Below are 22,291 nucleotides of genomic sequence, written 5' to 3' on the forward strand. Positions count from 1 at the left end.
ACCACTGGAAAAACAAGTGTGTGTGTTAGTTGCTTAGTTGTGTCTGACTCTTTGTGACCCCATGGCCTGTAGCCCACCAGGCTCCTCTATCCATGAATTCTCCATGCAACAATACTGGAGTGGGTTGCCATGCCCTTCTCCAGGGGATCTTCCCGATCCAGGGATCGAATGCAGGTCTCCCGCAATGCAGGCAGACTGTTTACTGTCCAAGTCGCCAAGGGAGCCCATCTACAGGGAAAACTAAAAGCACGTTTGAGCATCTGGTAAGACATCGCTTGTTTGTGCGTAGAATGTTTCATCATCAAGATTCAGTTCTACGTTAGTTTAAACATTTAATACAAAAAATGGCACCAGGATTTTTCTTCTCGAATTTGAAAAGTTGAAACTAAAGTTCGATCTCAAATCAGTTTGTCACCTTGGAACAGAAGAGTGACTTCAGGAAGAAAGCTGTACTCGGCATTCCTCTAAGAACTGAACTCACCACCCCTGAGTCAGTCCTCTCACCTCCGGCAGATGTGCTGCCATGGGGGTTGCTGAATCATTCAGTTTTCAGAAGAAGCTAGAAACGCATGTGACAGTTTACATGTGACTGTGTTGACAGCCAGTTTAAATGAAAAGTAAAATACAGGTTAGGCAAAACATGCCTTGCATGTCTATCCAGAACACAGGCTGTCAGCTTCTGATCTTTTGAAAGTTGACAAACTTTTTCTGTAAAGGTTCAGCTGGTAAATATTTCAGGTTTTGTAGGCTACATACCACCTCTGTTGCTTATTCCTATGTTTACATCATTTAAAAAGTGTAAAAAGGCATTCTTACCTCCAGGGCTGTAAAAAATGGGCCTTGAAGTTGGCTCTTGGGATGGTAGTTTGACATTCTTGGTTAATAGAAATCATTGGCCTTGAGATCCAAAGACAGTCGCATCACATGGTCTCTTATCTCTTACAAATAATTTTTTAAAAATCAAGCTGGAGTAAGTATAAATTCACTGCAGTGGGAGAGTTCATAATGCAGTACATTTTCCTCCTAGCATACAGACAGTATTCAGGAAGCACATCCTGAAAGGGGATTTATGTATAATTTAGAGACACCCTCCCATCACCTGTCCCATTGTAACTGCTCTTACAATGATGGCATATTAGCAGGAAAATGTTTTCTATTTTACTCCAATCATGTTCTTAAACAAACAAAAAACCCAAAAAACAGTATTATTGGGTTTACAATTTAGATTTTTCTGATCAAGAATTATTAGGGTGGGTTCTTGCTTCTTGGCTGTACTTGCCTTTTCTAATCCCTCAGAATCATGTTTAATAAAGTTTAGGATAACAGTATCAATTCCTGAGACAGGCCAAGAACTTCCTAATCCTATTAGACTAATGATGCGGCAAACATCAGAGGAAAAGTGGTATCCGGTTCATCCTTATGGATTTCTTTGGTCCTGGCCCAACCTCAGAAGTGACATTTCAGTGATCTGACCTGGTCCGGAAAACTGAAACTCATTAGGAGACTGTAAAATTTTTCCTAGGGTTCTTTAAAAGATAGGTAGTGAGATTTTAATAATAACTACATGTGAAGAAGGTTGTTAAGATGGAAATCATCTCTCAAATGCCTTTTAAACTTCACAATTCATTGAAATTACATCAGGAGTGTCAATCATACAATACCGAGTCAGATTTGATCCTGAATCACCGGCAATTTGACTCTAGTTCTACCAAAGTTGTCTCCAGTCTTCAGGTCAATTACAAAACCAACCCAGGACTAAGGATTCCCTAGAGGTTTGCTGGACCAGTGCCCCTGGGCTTCTTAATCAATGTCTCTAATTTCAGGGAAGAACAAACTCAAAAGCAGCTCTGCAAGATTGAGAACAGTGATGTGCTGCAGTAGGCAAGCCAACAGGTAAGTAACAGTGGGCCAGCTGTTAATACAGCCATCTCAAAGATGAGACCACATAAGCTATGCATTAAAAACAGTAGTACTAAAACTAAAAACTCATCGCTCCCTAATTATTTTACATTTTACCCTTATCTATGCTCTAGAGGATTTACATCTACCGTATCTGCACAGTAAAAATACTACATGATACGCAGCATCTTTCTCCACCCTGGCACTGCCATCACGTTGGTAATCTGAAATTCTCTATGCTGGCTGTATTTACATCACCTAAATAGGCACATTCTATAAACCAGGCCCCAACTCTTTCCAAAGATTCGGTTTAGCTAAACATCTACTAGCCCACTGCTGGCTTAGGAGGGTACCACAGTCTCTGGGGGGCTCATGAACAGACTCTATCTCAATCATTCTCAGGCTGTGTGTTCAGTTGCGTCCAACTCTTCACGACCCCATGGACTGTAGCCCACCAGGCTCCTCTGTCCATGGAATTTTTCAGGCAAGAATACTGGAGTGGATTGTCATTGTTTATTCCCCTTCCCAACCCAGAGATCAAACCTCTGTCTCGTGTCTCCTGTACTGGCAGGCAGATTCTTTACCACTGTGCCACCTGAGGCAAATGCTGAGAAGTGATTCTCAGGCTAGCCCCATAAGATAGTAAAAATAAATATGTGGAAGCTACCTAAATAATAATGAAATAGAATCTTTTAAGCCATTAGAAATGGCTTTCTTTTTGAACATATATACCTTCTCTCTAAAGAGGAAAGTACCTTTTAATTTTTTTAATTAAAAAAATTTTTTTGGCCATGCCATACTGCTTGTGGGATCTTTGTTCCCTTAGTTTGACCACAGATCAAGCCTGGGCCCTCAGCAGGAAGAGCACAGTCTCCTAACCACTGGCATGCAGGGATGCAAAATCACTTCAGTCATGTCCGATTCTTTGTGACCCTGTGGATTGAAGCTGCCAGGCTCCTTTGTCCGTGGGATTCTCCAGGCAAGAATACTGGAGTGGCTTGGCAGGCCTCCAGGGCATCTTCCCGATGCAGGGATGGAACCTGTACTTCTTATGTCTTCTACGTTGGCAGGTGGGTTCTTTACCAAGAGCGCCACCTGGGAAGCCAGGGAATTCCCAGAAGCATCTTTTCTAAGAAACAGCAAACGAGGTCTGAGAAATTTTGGAATTCCCATTAGTGTATTAGGGAAAGGCTTATGATGGGTTATTTTTATTTTTTGTCCTTTGTCTCTTACATCAAATACTTTCTCCTGTGAGAAGAGCTATTGCCCTAGGGCAACATAAACTGGCCTTGAGAACAAAGTTGGACCAGTAAGCTCCCCCCGCTCACATCCAGGAAGTGATTAAGTAGGCCCCTGGCAACTCAACACAACTCAAAGACCAGATTCACTAACAAATGGTATGGATACCATCTGGGTCACTTCAAACATATGGAGTACCTCATCCAAATTACTTAAAAGAATATCAAAATTGGACTGTGTGAAGAAAAATTAAGGCATGTATGGAAAGGGCATTACACACATTAGTCTTTTTGTTCTGATTAGTCTGATATTTCTTTTAAGTTTGTCCTGCAAATACCCTAAATGCCAAAGTTGAACTGGAAAAAGATAGGCACACAAGACATACATTATTTTTAACCTACTCTTTTTTGAAGGTAGATGGAAAAAAAAAAAAAAATCCCTGAACTCTAGCTGAGTATGCACACTATACTAACACCACTATATCATCTTACAAGTGTATAAATTAGGACAAAGGGCATGTTTTGTTCTTTACAGCAGAAAGGCATCAAACATAAAAAAAAGTAGCTTTCATGTTTGAGGAATTACTACCTAACTCTAAATTTAAGGAACATCAACTTTCTGTATTTTTTCCTGTGGGAAATTTGCAAATATGATGCAATATACTGAGACTCAATCAGACACATTTTCCACTAAATACTGAGAAATATTAATAGTAAAGTAGCCATTAGTTTTGAAAGTTATTTCCAAGCATGTATAATACAGTCTTCAGAGGTACTTTTAGTTCCTAATATTTGAATAAAACTAAAAAATGTTATGTCATGATGGCTTTGATCTATTAAAAAAAATTATTGGTAAGCATAACAGACTTTACTTGCACTCTCCTAACTGATGAGCACTGAGGAGAATCAAAAAGAGTGACAACATCCACACTCTGTACTTTATTTAAAATTAACAAAACGATAAAGACAGTTACAGGTAAATGACAATTCAGTACATTTAGCTGGATAGTATAAAAATTTACACATTCACAAGCACATAGCTCCTTCCCCATCAACAACAACATGGAACGTTTTAGTCTATGTAGTCAAAGTCTTCTGGAATTCCAAAATTTTTATCAATTTTATTTTCTTCAAATCCAAATTTTCTTTTGGCCCAAGATTTTATGGCAAATATGTTATCTATAAAGAAAATTGAGAAATATTTTTGAGAGTTGGAAACATAATCACAAAATTTCAAATATAATTATACTCATTTAAAAAATTTTTTTCTATTATTTTAGAAGTATCAAAATAAGGAATTTTCTGTATTTTCAAGAGTTGTTGTTGTTTAGCCGCTAAGTCATGTCCAACTCTTTGTGACCCCATGGACTACAGCCCACCAGGCTCCTCTGTCTATGGGATCTCCTGGGAAAGAATACTGGTGTGGGTTGCCGTTTCCTTCTCCAGGGGATATACCTGACCCAGGGATCGAACCCACATCTCCTGCATTGCAGGTGGGTTCTTTACCACAAAGCCACCAGGGAAACCCATTTTCAAGAGTAACGACAATTAACTTTCAGAATAAAGAAAATATTAGTGATTGTTTTGAATAAACAGATTTCATATTCAAAAAATTCAGTAAATCAGTTGCCACTAAAGAATACCTGACTTAAAGAATAATCCAAAGACAGGGAGAGGCTGATGGTGCCTCTTTAACATCTCCAGAGCTGAGGTAGGGTTCTGTTACCTCAGGAATTAGAGCTGCTCCTGTCCCAGAGGGCACCCCTTTTCTTCCCTCCCCCAGCACAGAAGTGGCTTCTAGAAAGCCAGGCTAGGGAGCAGGGGTGAAGAGGAGGGAAGGGGTCACTGAAGGCTAAAAGGAGCAGATATAGCCTTAATGTCTTCTAGGGAATTTAAGTGCATCTTACCACCGGAAAAAGTGTTACATCTATCTAAGGGGACCCGAAGGAAATAAAACAAACTGTGTACAAAGATTTATGATCAAATCTTCATCCCAGTGTAATAGAAGAAAAAAATGCAAGTAATCTACATGTCCAATCCCCCACAAGGGTGTCTATGCAAGGCAGTGCCGGTGTGGTCACTAAGGAGCACTTAGAGAATAGGAATGACAGTGAGTTTTCTTTTTTTAATTTTAAATATTCTGTTTAATGTACATACACCATCTTTATAAGGAATAAGTACTGACTATAAATATAGAAAAACCATGGTATACAACTTTCTGGTTCATAGTGCTCCTTAAAATGTGAAGCACTGTGTTAGTTGTGATAATGAAATGAAAGGTTAAAATAGGTTCTTTTGGAGCGTTGTTGGCTGAATTAGCACTTCCCCCAAAGCTCCCTCAGAATGTGACTGTATTTGGAAACTGGGTCTTTAAAGAGGTGATTAAATTAAAAACTGGAGTGGACCCTGATCCGATTTAACTGGTAGTGTTGCAAGAAGAGGAAAGTGGACACACTGAGACGCCAGGGACAGGCACTGGAAAGCTCTGTAAGGACACGGAAGAAGCCGGCCATCCACAAGCCACGGGGAGAGAGGACGCAGGACACCACACCTGCCGACACCATGGCTCTGGACGTTCAGCCGCCAGAACTGTGAGAAAATCAATTTCTTTAGGCAAGTCACCTGGTCTGAAGTATACTGTTATACTGTATGGTATCATTAGGAAGTTATTATATGGAGTTTGATCACTTTTAAGAATACTGTTTTAGGAAGCTGAATTCCAAGTATAAAGTAATAATAATTAAATAGTTTGAATAAAGTTAACTGCTGAGGTGAATACTGCTATATCAAATAGAATGTTAATAAAATATTCTCATTCTTTAATTGTTATAGAATATCAGTTCAGTTCAGTCACTCAGTCATGTCCGACTCTTTGTGACCCCATGAATTGCAGCACGCCAGGCCTCCCTGTCCATCACCAACTCCCGGAGTTCACTCAGACTCATGTCCATCGAGTCGGTGATGCCATCCAGTCATCTCATCCTCGGTCGTCCCCTTCTCCTTCTGCCCCAATCTCTCCCAGCATCAGAGTCTTTTCCAATTGGTCAACTCTTCATATGAGGTGGCCAAAGTATTGGAGTTTCAGCTTTAGCATCAGTCCTTCCGAAGAACACCCAGGACTGATCTCCTTTAGGATGGACTGGTTGGATCTCCTTGCAGTCGAAGGGACTCTCAAGAGTCTTCTCCAACACCACAGTTCAAAAGCATCAATTCTTCGGTGCTCAGCTTTCTTCACAGTCCAACTCTCACATCCATACATGACCACTGGAAAAACCATAGCCTTGACTAGATGGACCTTTGTTGGCAAAGTAATGTCCATCGAGTTGGTGATGCCATCCAGCCATCTCATCCTCGGTCGTCCCCTTCTCCTCCTGCCCCCAATCCCTCCCAGCATCAGAGTCTTTTCCAATGAGTCAACTCTTCACATGAGGTGGCCAAAAACAGGGTGACAATATACAGCCTTGATGTACTCCTTTTCCTATTTGGAACCAGTCTGTTGTTCCATGTCCAGGTCTAACTGTTGCTTCCTGACCTGCATACAGATTTCTCAAGAGGCAGGTCAGGTGGTCTGGTATTCCCATCTCTTTCAGAATTTTCCAGTTTATTGTGATCCACAGTCAAAGGCTTTGGCATAGTCAATAAAGCAGAAATAGATGTTTTTTTGGAACTCTCTTGCTTTTTCCATGATCCAGCGGATGTTGGCAGTTTGATCTCTGGTTCCTCTGCCTTTTCTAAAACCAGCTTGAACATTAGGAAGTTCACGGTTCACGTATTGTTGAAGCCTGGCTTGCAGAATTTTGCATTACTTTACTAGCGAGTGAGATGAGTGCAACTGTGCAATAGTTTGAGCATTCTTTGGCATTGCCTTTCTTTGGGATTGAAGTGAAAACTGACCTTTTCCAGTCCTGTGGCCACTGCTGAGTTTTCCAAATTTGCTGGCATATTGAGTGCAGCACTTTCACAGCATCATCTTTCAGGATTTGAAATAGCTCCACTGGAATTCCATCACCTCCACTAGCTTTGTTCATAGGGATGCTTTCTAAGGCCCACTTGACTTCACATTCCAGATGTCTGGCTCTAGGTGAGTGATCACACCATCATGATTATCTTGGTCGTGAAGGTCTTTTTTATACAGTTCTGTGTATTCTTGCCACCTCTTCTTAATATCTTCTGCTTCTATTAGGTCCATACCATTTCTGTCATTTATTGAGCCCATCTTTGCATCAAATGTTCTCTTGGTATCTCTAATTTTCTTGAAGAGATCTCTAGTCTTTCCCATTCTGTTGTTTTCCTCTATTTCTTTGCACTGATCGCTGAGGAAGGCTTTCTTATCTCTTCTTGCTATTCTTTGGAACTCTGCATTCAGATGCTTATATCTTTCCTTTTCTCCTTTGCTTTTGGCTTCTCTTCTTTTCACAGCTATTTGTAATGCCTCCCCAGACAGCCATTTTACTTTTTTGCATTTCTTTTCCATGGGGATGATCTTGATCCCTGTCTCCTGTACAATGTCACGAACCTCCGTCCATAGTTCATCAGGCACTCTATCTGTCAGATCTAGTCCCTTAAATCTATTTCTCACTTCCACTGTATAATCATAAGGGATTTGATTTAGGTCATACCTGAATGGTCTAGTGGTTTTCCCTACTTTCTTCAATTTAAGTCTGAATTTGGCAATAAGGAGTTGATGGTCTGAGCCACAGTCAGCTCCTGGTCTACTTTTTGTTGACTGTATAGAGCTTCTCCATCTTTGGCTGCAAAGAATATAATCAATCTGATTTCGGTGTTGACCATCTGGTGATGTCCATGTATAGAATCTTGTGTCGTTGGAAGAGGGTGTTTGCTATGACCAGTGCGTTCTCTTGGCAGAACTCTATTAGCCTTTGCCCAGCTTCATTCCGTATTCCAAGGCCAAATTTGCCTGTTACCCGAGGTGTTTCTTGACTTCCTACTTTTGCATTCCAGTCCCCTATAATGAAAAGGACATCTTTTTTGGGTGTTAGTTTCTAAAAGGTCTTGTAGGTCTTCATAGAACTGTTCAACTTCAGCTTCTTCAGTGTTACTGGTTGGGGCATAGGCTTAGATTACTGTGATATTGAATGGTTTGCCTTGGAAACGAACAGAGATCACTCTGTCCTTTTTGAGATTGCATCCAAGTACTGCATTTCAGACTCTTGTTGACCATGACGGCTACTCCATTTCTTCTAAGGGATTCCTGCCTGCAGTAGTAGATACAATGGTCATCTGAGTTTAATTCACCCATTCCAATCCATTTTAGTTTGCTGATTCCTAGAATGTCGACATTCACTCTTGCCATTTCTTGTTTGACCACTTCCAATTTGCCTTGAGTCATGGACCTGACATTCCAGGTTCCTATGCAATATTGCTCTTTACAGCATTGGACCTTGCTTCTATCACCAGTCACATCCACAACTGGGTATTGTGTTTGCTTTGGCTCCATCCCTTCATTCTTTCTGGAGTTATTTCTCCACTGATCTTCAGTAGCATACTGGGCACCTACCGACCTGGGAAGTACCTCTTTCAGTATCCTATCATTTTGCCTTTTTATACTGTTCATGGGGTTCTCAAGGCAAGAATACTGAAGTGGTTTGCCATTCCCTTCTCCAGTTGACCACATTCTGTCAGACCTCTCCACCATGCCCGCCCTTCTTGGGTGGCCCCACAGGGCATGGCTTAGTTTCATTGATATTCATGGCATAGAATATCAACAGATACTAAAACAAATCTTTATGTAACAATGTAAACCAAATCTCTACTTTCCATAAGAACCTAAGTGAGAAAACTAATAGGATGAGGTACTCTAGAATGGTCTGTTTAATTTGGTTAATGTCTGCATAACCTATGCATTCTTGAGAGTCACCAACAAATACTGCTACATAAGACGCTTATTAAGTATATTACAGGTCTTGCAGAACATAAAGAGCCTATGCCTTCAAATTGACACAAGAAAGAGGAAAATTAACACTAAACAATTCCAAAGCGATATGCATGTTAGAGATAAAAGATCAAGTGTTATATGTACTGTTTCCAGACTCTATGAGACTCTAAGAATACAGAAGGACTTGCAGAAAATAAGAGGACAGCTGAGACACTGCAGAAACCTTGGAGGTATGGATTTCAAGCCGGGATCAGGAGAGAAGGAGGAAACGAGGCACGACAGTGAGGCTGGAGCCTCTGCAGGAAGGATACTGGGTCACGTGAGGCCAAGAAACCACTCCATAAACCTTCAAAGATGAAGAGCAAACAAACAAACAAAAAGCCTCTCTACACAATTCTTAATGAATCAAGTGACTGATTCAATATGTCCTTGGGCCATAGATGTCTGCCTTTAAGACAGTGTTACCCGCAATTTTGATAGTTCATACCTGTCAATTTTTCTGTTGTGTGGAAACGTTTACAATTGGATTAAACCCTTTTTCTTTTTTCTTAATTTATTTTTTACTGAAGGATGATTGCTTTATGGAATTTTATTGTTTTCTGTTAAACCTCAACATGAATCAGCCATAGGTATACATAGATCCCCTCCCTTTTGAACCTCCTTCCCATCTCTCTCCCCGTTCCACCCTCTAGGCTGATACAGAGCCCGTTTGAGTTTCCTGAGCCATACAGCAATTTCCCATTGGCGATCGATTCTACATACGGTAATGTAAGTTTCCATGTTACTCTTTCCACACATCTCACCCTCTCCTCCCCTCTCCCATGTCCATAAGTCTATTCTCTATGTTTCTCCATTGCTGCCTGCAAATAAATTCTTTATTTTTCTAGATTCTGTATATGTGCATTAGACTACGGTATTTATCTTTCTCTTTCTGACTCACTTCACTCTGTAAAATAGGTTCTAGGTTCATGTACCTCATCAGAACTGAATCAAATGCATTCCTTTTAATGGCTGAGTGCTATTCCATTGTGTATATGTATCACAACTTCTTCATCCATTCATCTGTCGATGGACATCTAGGTTGCTTCCATATTCTAGCTATTGTAAACAGGGCTGCAATGAACAGCAGGATACATGTGTCTTTTTCACTTTTGGTTTCCTCATGGTATATGCCTAGGAGTGGGATTGCTGGATCATACGGTGGCTTTATCCCTAGTTTTTAAGGAATCTCCATACTGTCTGCCATAGTGGCTGTATCCATTTACATGCCCACCAACAGTGCAAGAGCATTCCCTTTTCCCCACACCCTCGCCAGCATTTATTGTTTGTAGACTTTCTGATGTTGGCCATTCTGACCAGTGTGAGGTGGTATCTCCTTGTGATTTTGATTTTTCCATAATGAGCGATGTTGAGCATCTTTGCATGTGTTTGTTAGCCATCTGTATGTCTTTTTTGGAGAAATGTCTGTTTAGGTCTCTTTTCCACTTTTTGATTGGATTGTTTGTTTTCCTGGTATTGAGTTGTATGAGCTGCTTTTATATTTTGGAAATTAATCCTTTGTCAGTCGTTTCATTTGCTATTATTTTCTCCCATTCCGAGGGTTGTCTTTTCACCTTGCTTATAGTTTCCTTAGCTGTGCAAAAGCTTTTAAGTTTAACCAGGTCCCACCTGTTTACTTTGGGAAAACTGTATTTTTTAAAAAAAAAAAAAGAAAGTGTAGAATTTGTGTTAGTTTATATGATGGCAAACCCAGGATAAATGCAGGACTAGGACATGGAGTATCACACGCCTGGGTCTACACCAGGACGTCAGTATCACACGCATGGGTCTACACCAGGACGTCAGTATCACACGCATGGGTCTACACCAGGACGTCAGTATCACACGCATGGGTCTACACCAGGACGTCACAACACCTACCCCCTCACTCACCAAGAAGCCTCTCATAAAAAGTCATAAAAACTCCACTATCTTCGTTACCAGGCAAGGTTTGGTGTAATTTCATAAATCACATTTAAAGTTACTTAATGTCACAAAACACTATTTATACCCTGATTTCTCATTCTACAAAACTGAAATACTGAATTACTGAAAAGTATATATGCTCAATTTTACATACATTTTAGGAATCTTTTTCATATGAAGAAACCAAATCTTAATAATTATATAACAATCTTTAGTTATAAATAGTACTGATGTTTTCTTTTTGTTTGTTTTGAAAACAGGAAGGTTTTCTGAGGTGTAATGTAACTCCATGATTTTTTCATAACACTTTTATGTTGGAAGCAGCAAGTCATAAACTCAAATGGAAATATAGTTCTTAACAGCTGTTTCTGCTCTTCTAAAAATATCATCCTTCCTACATGATTTTAAAAGTTTTAGGTTCTTTCTCAGCTAGTAACACAACAGAAAAAGAAGTTGTTCACATTTTTTTAATTATAATTTTTGAAGTTTACGATCAATTGGAAAACATAAAAGGATTTTTTTAAAAGAAAGGAAAAATGGGAGTATTTGTTTATCAATGTGTCTAATGGTGTGCTAAAGGGCTTACAAACTGTTTTATTGAATCCAACTGAAATGTTGAGGCAAATATTATCCACATCGAACAGATGAAGAAGCAAGCTCAGAAAGGTTCAATGAGTCACCCAGTAAATAATGAGCACAACAGGATTCCTTTCAAAGTCAAGTTCCTCTCTCACCATATACACAGGCCTCCTGTTCCTACTGCTTGTTAACTGCGGGAAATCACTTTGTAACTTTTGATTTATTTTTAATATAAAAAATCCATTTGCCTTTTTTCCACTCAAAATTTTGTATTTCTCAAACCTATACGGTATCACTATATTTACTGGTTATTTATACTTTATTGGGCACACATTTCACTGGTCCCTTTTATTTAATGTTAGTTGGCTGTTTTTGCCCTCTCTGCTCTTATCAGTAAAGCATCATACTATTTAGGAAATAACTTTGTAATAAGTAAGACTGCAATTTTATAGGAGCCAAAGGCCAGTTATATTGATTTTAATTCTAAAACAGACAAGGAAAAATGATTCTTCAGCTTTCAGTGAAGCACAGAAGCCTGAATATGGAATCAGGGAAATCTGGCTCAAGTCCCTGTTCTTCCAGTGACTCACCACCTTGGACTTTAGTAAGGCAGCTACTTCAAGCTCTCTGCATCTCGGTGTCAATGCGATCTTATCCATACGCTCCCAGAAACAGAACCAGGATGAGTAACACACGTAACGGCTCTAAAGACTCTTACTTACCAGGATGGAAAAGTCCAACTACCATTGTTTTATAATTAAATACTGGAGAAGCATCAGTGTAACTTCCACATAGGTTTTAAAAATAGTAATCATACTGGTATATAATTCACAACAACCACTATTTATTAATTTTCTTCTAAACTTTAAGACGCATCAATAATACCCTATAAATTACCATCTCTTAGAATATTCCTGGCATACACCAGAGGGTGTATCCATTGGCAAATGGATTAATGGGGCATTTACATGAAAACAGGTACACAGAGAAGACTATCCTCTGTAGTGGATGAGAGCCTGGACCCTGAAATCTAATTCTTGTTCCAATGCTCAGCACCTGTGTGACTGTGGGATCCCAGTGGCCTCAGTTTCACCTCTAAAATTAGGGATAATAATCCTATCTACCTCACAAGACTGCTGTGGTGATAAAATGAGAATGTACCATAGACAGGCTTTACAATGCCTAGCTCATAGTCAGTCCTCAACAAATTAATATTATGAACAAGAAGACAAATCTTTCACATTCCATAAAACTCCTAAAAGTTGTATCTTGCTTTAATATATATGAAGGTTAAGTGATTAGTCTAAGTGATTTATTGGGGAAAAGCTATATAAAACTTAAACTGAAAGCAATCGCTTGTTTTACAAAAATGTCTCATACTTTACAAAACAACTCATAAGAAGACTGTTTTTAATGATTTAAGATATAAAAACTTGATTAATACATTCATTTCCAGAAATGTCTTTTCTTAAACAAAACTAGGCACAATAGATTCTGCATTTCACATCCTAGAAAGTGCAGAAGAGTTTGACTAGTTTACCAGTAGTAACACACTGGTATATATTATCATTGTAATACATACCAGTCCATCTGTTAGCAGCTTCTTTGGCCACTTGATTTGCTTGACCTGAAAAAAAAAGAATCTCAATAAGTGACAATGTATTTCACAAACCTGCTCGACTTCCCAAAGAAATTTTAGATAGCTGCAGTTATGTAAGTCATGAACACAAAGTCAACTTGACCAGGATCTCTTTCCTAAATGTCCCCTACTATTACTGTACTTGCTCTTTAAAAACAAAATGTTTAACTGAGATGTTTCTCAAATAATCTACAACACCAGAAGAGGATAAAATAAGTTCACTGGTAAGCACTTTAGTATATACATATTTGTTGTTGTTTAGTTGCTAAGTCATGTCCAACTCCCTCAAGACTCTGGATGTAGCCCATCAGGCTCCTCTGTCCATGGGATTTCCCAGGCAAGAACACTGGAGGGGGTTGCTATTTCCTTTTCCAGGAGATCTTCGGATTTAGGGATTGCACCCATGTCTCCTGCAGTGGATTGTTTACCACTGAGCCACCAGGGAAGCCCGTATACAAATTAGACCAAAATAAACCTGGCAGTAAAATTTTAATGGTCATACAGTAGTGGCCCTGAAGAAGGAAATATTTACCTTATATTTAATTATATATCTTGCTATTAAATTTATCTGTATCTATATTATGTTGTTCAAGTCAATCTACACAGCACATAACAATGCCATGATCAAATGGGTATAAACATTAGTCATAATGAGAGCATTTATTTATTGAAATAAGATTTATATACCACAGAACTCACCATATTAAAGCATCCAATTCAGTGATTTTTAGTATATTCACAAGGCTGTACAACCATCACCCCTACCTATCTTCAGAGCTCTCATCACCCAAAAGGAAACCCCACATCTATTAGGAGCCACTCCAGTCCTACTCCCTTTAGTCTCACTTTCTGTCTCTATGGATTTGCCTGTGCTGGACACTTCATATAAATGAAATTATATGTCTGGCTTCTTTTCACTTGGCACAATGTTTTCAAGGTTGGGCAACTGTAGTATGTATCAGCACTTCATTCCTTTCCATTATCAAATAATTGTATAGATATTCCACACTTTGTTTAGTGGCTCATCAGTTGATGGACATTTGGGCTGTTATCACTAATATGAATAACAATTTTTGTGTGACCATGTTGTCAACTCTTTGGGGTATAGATACCTGGGAGTGGAATTGCTGGCTCAAATGGTAACTGTATGTACATTTTGGGGAACAGATAACTTGTTTTCCAAAGTGGCTGCATCATTTTAACAACTCCACCAGCAATCTAAGGGTTCCAACTTTTCCACAACCTCACTGACAATTATTTTGCCTTCCTTTTATAACAGCCATCCTAATGAGTATCTCCTTGTGTTGAGACCTGCATTTCCCTAATGACCAGTGATGCTGAGTTTCTTTCCATATGCTCATTGGCCATTTGTATATTTTCCTTGGAAAAACGTATTCAAATCTTTTGTGTGTGTTAGCTGCTCAGTTGTGTCCAACCCTTTGTGACCCCATGGACTATATAGCCCACCAGGCTCTTCTGTCCATAGAGTTTTCCGGGTAAGAACACGGGAGTGGGTAGCCATTCCCTTCTCCACGGGATCTTCCCGACCCAGGGCTCCTGCATTGCAGGCAGATTCTTTACCATCTGAACCACCAGGGAAGCCCATTTGCCTGTGTTTAAATTTTTTATTGTTGAATCAGAAGAGTTCTTTTCAGATATAGGATTGGAAACTATTTTTTCCTATTCTGTGGGTTTTCTTTTCACTTTCGTGACAATGTACTTTGACAAACAAAAGTTGTCAATTTCGATGAAGTCAAATTTGTATACTTTTTATATGACTGCTTGAGCTTTTGATGTCATATTTAAAAAACCAAGGGTACAGACACAGATAGCTATGTTTTTTCCCCCTAAGAGTTCTATAGTTTTAGCTCTTGCATTTAAGTCTCTGCTCCACTTGAGTTAATGTTTGTATACACTGTGAACTGGGAGGCCAGGATGATTCATTTACATGTGGATAACCAGTGGTGCCCAAGAGTCATTAGCTGAAAACAGTATTTTGTCCTGATTGAATGGTCTTGGTACCCTTGTTCAAAACTTTGTTTACTTCTGGACTATCAAGTCTATTTCATTAACCTATATGTTTATTCATTTACTAGTACCAAATCACCTCGATTACTCACGTTTTTAAAAAAAATAATTAATATTAAATTTTTCTTTTAACTTTTTGGCTGCACCCCACAGTATGTGGGATCTTAGTTCCCTGATCAGGATCGAACCCACACACACACTATATTGGAAGGGATAGTCTTAACCACTGGACTGCCAGACAAGTCCCCAAACTTTTTATTTTGTACTGGAGTATAGCCAGCTAACAATGTTGTGATAATTTCAGGTGGACAGCAAAGAGACTCAGCCATATATATCCAGGTATCCATTCCCCCCCAAACTCCCCTCCCATCAAGGCTGCCACATAACATTGAGCAGAGCTCCCTGGGCTACATGGTAGGTCCTTGTTGGTTATCCATTTTAATAGCAGTGTATACCTGGTCCATCCCAAGCTCCCTAATTGTCCCTTCCTCTCATCCTTCCCCCTGGCAACCCTAAGTTTGTTCTCTGTGAGTCTTTTCTGTTTTGGAAGTAAGTTCATCTGTATCATTTCTTTTCAGATTCTGCCGATGAGGGACGTCATAGATGCTTCTGCTTCTCTGTCTGACTTATTCTCTCAGGATGCCACTCTCTAGGTCCACCCATGTTGTTGCAAATGGCATTATTTTTTTTGCTGCCTGAGTTGATTACTCAAGTTTTGTAGTAAGTTTTGAAATTGGGAAATTTGAGTCTTCCAACTCTTTTTCTCCAAGATTCTTTTGGCTGTTTTGGGTCTCTTGCATTTTCATATGAATTTTAGAACCAACAACAATTTCTGCAAAAAAAGAAATTGGAATTTTGGAGATTTGAGTTAATCTTTAGATCGACAAGGGAAGTATTTCCACCTTAAAAATATAGATCTTTAACTTCATTAAAAGTTTAGTTTTCAGTACAAGTCTTGTACTTCTTCGATGAATTTTACTCTTAAGCATTTTATTCATTTTGATGTTATTATAAGTGGAATTTTTTCTCAATTTCATTTTCAGGCTGTTTGTTGAGGGTTTATATAAAATACAAGTTTTTTTTTACACATTGATTTTCTATTTTGCCATCAGTTGAACTCACTTGTGAACACTAATAGTTGTATTCTGTTGTTTTATGGATTGTTTAGGGCTAAGATCATGTCAACTGCAAACAGATAGCTTTGCTTTTTTCTTTTTAATACGGATGCTTTTTATTTCTCTTTCTTGTCTAATCGCCCTGGCTTGAATTTCCAGGACAATATTGAATAGAAGTGGTAGAGTGGACATCCTTGGAGAAAGCATATAGTCTTTTCCCACTCATTATGTTAGCTGTGCATTTTTTACAGATACCCTTTTATTAGATTGAGGAAGTTCACTTCTGCTCCCAGTTTCAGTGTTTTTATCACGAAAGGATGTTGGATTTTATCAAGTACTTTGTCTATTGACACAATCTTGTGGCGTTCCCCCACCTTTATTCTACCAATATGTTGCATTAGATTGATTTTTGTATGTTGGGTCAACCTTTCATTCCTGCTAAATGTCACTTAATCAGGATGTATAATCTTTTTTTACGTACTGCTGGATTTGATTTACTAGTACTTTCTCAAGAATTTTTAAATTTGTAAATGATACTTAACTACAGTTTTTTTCCTTATGATGTCTTTGGTTTGGGTATCAGAGTAACATTGATGTCAAAGAATAAGTTAGGAAGTGTTTTCTCTTTTCTAAGTTTTTTTTTCATTGAAGAGTTACTTCTTTAAACTGATAGGATTCACCAGTATAGACTTAGTTTTCCATTGTGAGCAGCTTTTAATTCCCAGATCAATCTCTTAACATGTTACACATCTATTTGTTGTTGTTGTTCAGTTGCTCAGTCGGATCTGACTCATTTGTGACCCCATGGACTGAAGCCCACCAGGCTCCTTTGTCCATGGGATTTCTCAGGTAAAAATACTGGAGTGGGTTCCCCTCTCCTTTTCCAAGGGATCTTCCTGACCCAGGGATTGAACTCACATCTTTTGCATTGGCAGGCAGCTTCTTTATCACTGAGTCACTAGGGAAGCCTATACATCTGTTTGCAAAGTTCTTTTCTACTTGAGATGGTTTTGGTACTTTGTATCCTTTTAGAAACTTGTTCACTTTGTATACCTTGTCAAATTTACTGACATATAAACATTGCTCGTAGTATTCCTTTACAATCCTTTTTATATCTATAAGGTCAATAATGATCTTTCTCTTTCATTCCCAATTTTATTAATTTAAATCTTCCTTCTTTCTTGAACAGCCAAAGGTTTGTCAAGTTTGTTGATCTGCTAAAAGGACCAACTTTTGGCCTCACTGACTTTCTCTTGTTTTCCTAATTCTCCATTTCTCTTATTTCTGTTCTAGTCATTTTATTTTCTTCCTTATATTTACTTGGGTTTCATCTGCTCTTCTTTTTCTAGACTAAGATAGAAGGCTAGGCTTTTGAGAGCTGTCCCCATTTTCAACACAATCATTACAATATTAATATAAGTCTCCACTGAGCAATGCTTTCATTGCATCCAGTAAGATCTTATGTTTTTGTTTTCACTATCTCACAGTATTCCCATTCTCCCTTGTGATTCTGCTTGAGCCATCCCTCTTACGAGTGTGTTGAGTCATTTCAATATATTTATAAATTTCTCAAATTTCCTTCTGTTAATTATCTTTTACATTCCACTATTATCAGAAAGCATACTTTGTATTATCAACCCATTTAAATTTATTGAGATATAAGCTTAACATCTGATCTATCTTTAAGAATATTTCATGTGTACTTGAGAGGAATAAAGCTTCCCTGCCGGCTCAACTGGTGAAGAATCCACCTGCCAGTGCACGAGATGCAAGAGAGCCGGGTTCGATCCCTGGGTCTTCCCCGGGAAGATCCCCTGGAGAAGGGAATGGCAGCCACTCCAGTATTCTTGCTTGGGAAGTCTCATGGACAGAGGAGCCTGGTGGGCTACAGTCCACGGGGTCCACACAGTCCATCGGGTCGCAGAGAGTGAGACACAACTGAGCGACTAAGCACACGAGAAGTCTTCTGGTGTTGTGGCGTGTCCCACAGACATTCAGTTGGTTTGCAACTTTAGCCTTCTAATTTCTTAAGTTCCATCTTTTTGTTCCATCCTTTACTCTAAATGGAGAACTGAAATTTTAAACTATTATTGTTGAATTGTCTATCCCCTCAATACTTTGGGGTTTTATGTATTTCAATTCTCTATTGTTTGCTGTATATGTGTTTATAATTGTCATATCATCTTGAAGAGTTGACCCCTTTATCATTATAAACTGTACTTCTTTGTCTCCAGCAACAATTTTTGTTTTAAAGTCTATTTTCTCTGGTATTGGTTTAGCCACTCTAGCTTGCTTTTGGTTACTGTTTTCATGTAATATCTTTTTCCAGCTTTTACTTTTACCATATTTGTGTCTTTGAGTCAAATGTGAGTCTTTTGTAGACAGTAGTTTATGTGTTTTCAATCTATCATGCCGATTCCCGCCGTTGAATTAGAGATTTTAATCCACTCACATTTAATATAATTACTGATAAAGTAGGATTTTGAGTGAACTCCAGGAGTTGGTGATGGACAGGGAGGCCTGGTGTGCTGCAATTCATGGGGTCGCAAAGAGTCGGACACAACTGAGCGACTGAACTCAACTGAAGGATTTTCATTTGCCAATTGCTATTTATTTTCTATAAGTCATACAAAATTTTTCTTCCTCAGTTCCTCCACAATTGCTTCATTTTATGTTAAATGGTAATTTTTAGTATATAATTTTAATTCCTTTATTTCTTTTACCAAATATTTTTGGGTTATTCTCTTAGTGATTGCCCTAGGGATGACTATTAACATTTTAATTAGAATTACTACTAGTGTCAATAGTATACAAAAGTTTTGCTCTTATATAGCTCCATTTTCTCCCTACTTTTATGCTGTTACTATCACAAAATGTATTTTATACATTGCATGCCCTAGAACATGTTTATCATTATTGCTTTATGCAGCTATAATTTAAATTGGATAGGAGAATGTAACAGATACGAACAAAAATACACAATACTGTCCTTTAGATTTACTCATATAAATCTGCTGTTTTATTTCTTCATGTTGATCAAGTTACTGTCTACTGTTCTTTCACTCCAACCAGAAGGAATTCTATATTTTTCTTAGTGAAAAACTCTTTCAATTATTTACCTGAGAATACCTTAGTCTGTTTTTCATTTTTGAAGAAAAATATTTCCGGATACAGAATTCTTGGTTGACAGCTTTTCCTTTCATAATTTTGAGAATGTCATTTTAATATCTCTGGCATCTATGGCTTCTAAGAATCTGATTGATGTGAAGTGAAGTGAAGTTGCTCAGTCGTGTCCGACTCTTTGCAACCCCGTGGATTGTAACCTACCAGGCTCTTTCAGAATACTGGAGTGGGTTGCCATTTCCTTCTCCAAGGGATCTTCCCAACCCACGGATTGAACCCGGGTCTCCCGCCTTGCAGGCAAACGCTTTAACCTCTGAGCCACCATATGATGAGTTACTTCTTTTTTTATTGCTTTCAATTGACAATTTGATCATTATGAGTTTATGTATGGATCTCTTTGAGGCTGTCCTAACGGGAGTTTGTTAAGCCTTTTCAATGTGTAAATTAATGTTTTTCATCAGATTTGGGACATTTTCAGCTTTTATTCCTTTGGCACCTTTCTCTCTCATCTCCTTCTGGGACAGCCATTATGGGAATCTTGGCATTTCTGATACTATAGTTTGTGAGACTCTGTTAATGTTTTTTCATTCTTTCTAATTTCTGTTTCTCAGATTGGATTATGTTAATGGAAACATCTTCAAGTTACTGAAGATAACTTTCTTTTGCCTGCTCAAATCTGCTGTTAATCCTTCCAGTGAATGTTTCAGCTAGCTACTATAGTTTTCAGCTCCAGAATTTCTACTTGGTTCCTTCTTTATTCTACCTCTTTATTTATATTCTCTACAGTAAATACCTTTCATATGAACCTTCAAACATGCAAACGTGTATTCACATGTCCACACATGTAAGTTCACATGGCTAGCATAGATTGTCACATGCATGCATCCTCTACAAGTGGTTGTGTTTCTGTGTACTTTACTGTACAGTAGCATATGGAGTACAGTAATACAATATCTTTATTTCAAGTCCAGGATGTCCAAGAGCAAGCACAAAAGCAGTGGTAATGTAGCTGGTGCTGCTAAGAAGCACCAAGTGATAATGATGGAAACAAAAGTGAAAATAACTGAGAGTGGAGCAAGGGAAAAAAATGGAATAGGAGGTCCAGAGAAAGAACAGAGACAGACAAGGAATAGCTGACGAAATTTTCGACGCAGGAAATGGTAAGGTAGAAGGATACGCAAGGTTGCAGCAGCTCTTCAGATGCAACCCAATGCTGCCACATCATCGACTATGATGAGAAAACAAGAGCTGCTACCCAGGCATCATGGAACCTTTTTTCAAGAGGGTAGATAGAACTGAAGCTAGCAAGGAACCAGAACCTGTGCCATCGTCAGGCATGAGCGAAACTGCAGCTTGCCCTCCATCTCCTACTGCTGACAATACTTCAACTCTACCATCTCCCACCTCCTCTCCAGTCAGTAACTCGTCTTGCCTGTTCACTGGATGCCAGTTCCTAATATGTCAGCTGTTGTACTACACTATTGTACTTTTCAAGGTACTGTACAGTAAGATTAAAAATGTATTTTTTGTGTTTTTTAAATGTATTATTTGTGTGAAAAGTATTATAGCCTATTACAGTATATAGTATAGTACTATATAGCCAATTGTGTTGCTTGGTACCTAGACTAACTGTTCAACTTATGAATGTGCTCTTGGAATGGAACTCATTTGTATGTAGGGGATTCCTGTATTTGATGAGATACCATTCACAGATTTTCCTTTAGTTCCTTTAGTTCAGTTCAGTTGCTCAGTCATGTCCGACTCTTTGTGACCCCATGGACTGCAGCATGTCAGGCCTCCCTGTCCATCATCAACTCCCAGGGCTCGCTCAAACTTGTGCCCATTGAGTTGGTGATACCATCCAATCATCTCATCTGCTGTTGTCTCCTTCTCCTCCCATCTTCAATCTTTCCCAGCATCAGGGTCTTTTCAAATGAGTCAGTTTTTCACATCAGGTAGCCAAAGTACGCAAATTTCAACTTCAGCATCAGTCCTTCCAATGAATATTCAGGACTGATTTCCTTTAGGATGGACTGGTTAGATCTTCTTGCAGTCCAAGGGACTCTCAAGAGTCTTCTCCAACACCACAGTTCAAAAGCATCAATTCTTCGGCACTCAGCGTTCTTTATAGTCCAACTCTCACATCCATATGTGACTACTGGAAAAACCATAGCTTTGACTAGACAGGACTTTGTTGGCAAAGTATTGTCTCTGCTTTTTAATATGGTGTCTAGGTTGATCAGAGCTTTTCTTCCAAAGAGCAACCATCTTTTAGTTTCATGACTGCAGTCACCATCTGCAGTGATTTTGGAGCCCGCCAAAATAAAAGCTGTCACTGTTTCCATTGTTTCCCCATCTATTTGCCATGAAGTGATGGGACCAGATGCCATGATCTTAGTTTTCTGAATGTTGAGTTTTAAGCCACCTTTTCACTCTCCTCTTTTTCACTTTCATCAAGAGGCTCTTTAGTTCTTCTTTGCTCTCTGCCATAAGGGTTGTGTCATCTGCATATCTGAGGTTGTTGGTATTTCTCCCAGCAATCCCGATTCCAGCTTATGCTTCACCCAGCCTGGCATTTCGCATGATGTACTCTGCTTTAGACAGATCATTTTTTCTCTTTAAAAAATGTATTTATTTTTGGTTGCACTGGGTCTTCATTGCTGCGCGAGGTCTTTCTCTAACTGCAGCGTACAGGGGCTCCTCTTTGCTGCAGTGGTGGGGCACGTCGAAGTGTACTTCACTGTGGTCGTCCCTCTCGTTGCAGAGCACAGGTTCTAGGCACATGGGCTGCGGCAGTGCCTAGTGGGCC

At 38.9% G+C, this 22,291-nt stretch overlaps 1 protein-coding gene across 2 annotated transcripts in view; it reads right to left on the reverse strand.

Moving 5' to 3' along the window:
- Positions 1-4,053: 4,053 nt before the first annotated feature.
- The window catches only part of MND1 (meiotic nuclear divisions 1), an 80,207-nt gene continuing 61,969 nt past the window's right edge, over positions 4,054-22,291 (reverse strand). For both annotated transcript variants that reach the window (XM_040251421.1, XM_040251422.1), the window contains exons 7-8: positions 13,160-13,204; positions 4,054-4,316 (exon numbers count right to left, since the gene is read on the reverse strand). In XM_040251421.1, coding sequence (XP_040107355.1) covers positions 4,210-4,316; positions 13,160-13,204 — 152 coding nt within the window. In that variant the 3' untranslated portion in view covers positions 4,054-4,209. The remainder of the gene's footprint in view (positions 4,317-13,159; positions 13,205-22,291) is intronic.

Source organism: Oryx dammah, unplaced genomic scaffold (genome assembly GCF_014754425.2).
Source record: "Oryx dammah isolate SB20612 unplaced genomic scaffold, SCBI_Odam_1.1 HiC_scaffold_12, whole genome shotgun sequence".
In the NCBI taxonomy this organism is placed as follows: Eukaryota; Metazoa; Chordata; class Mammalia; order Artiodactyla; family Bovidae; genus Oryx; species Oryx dammah.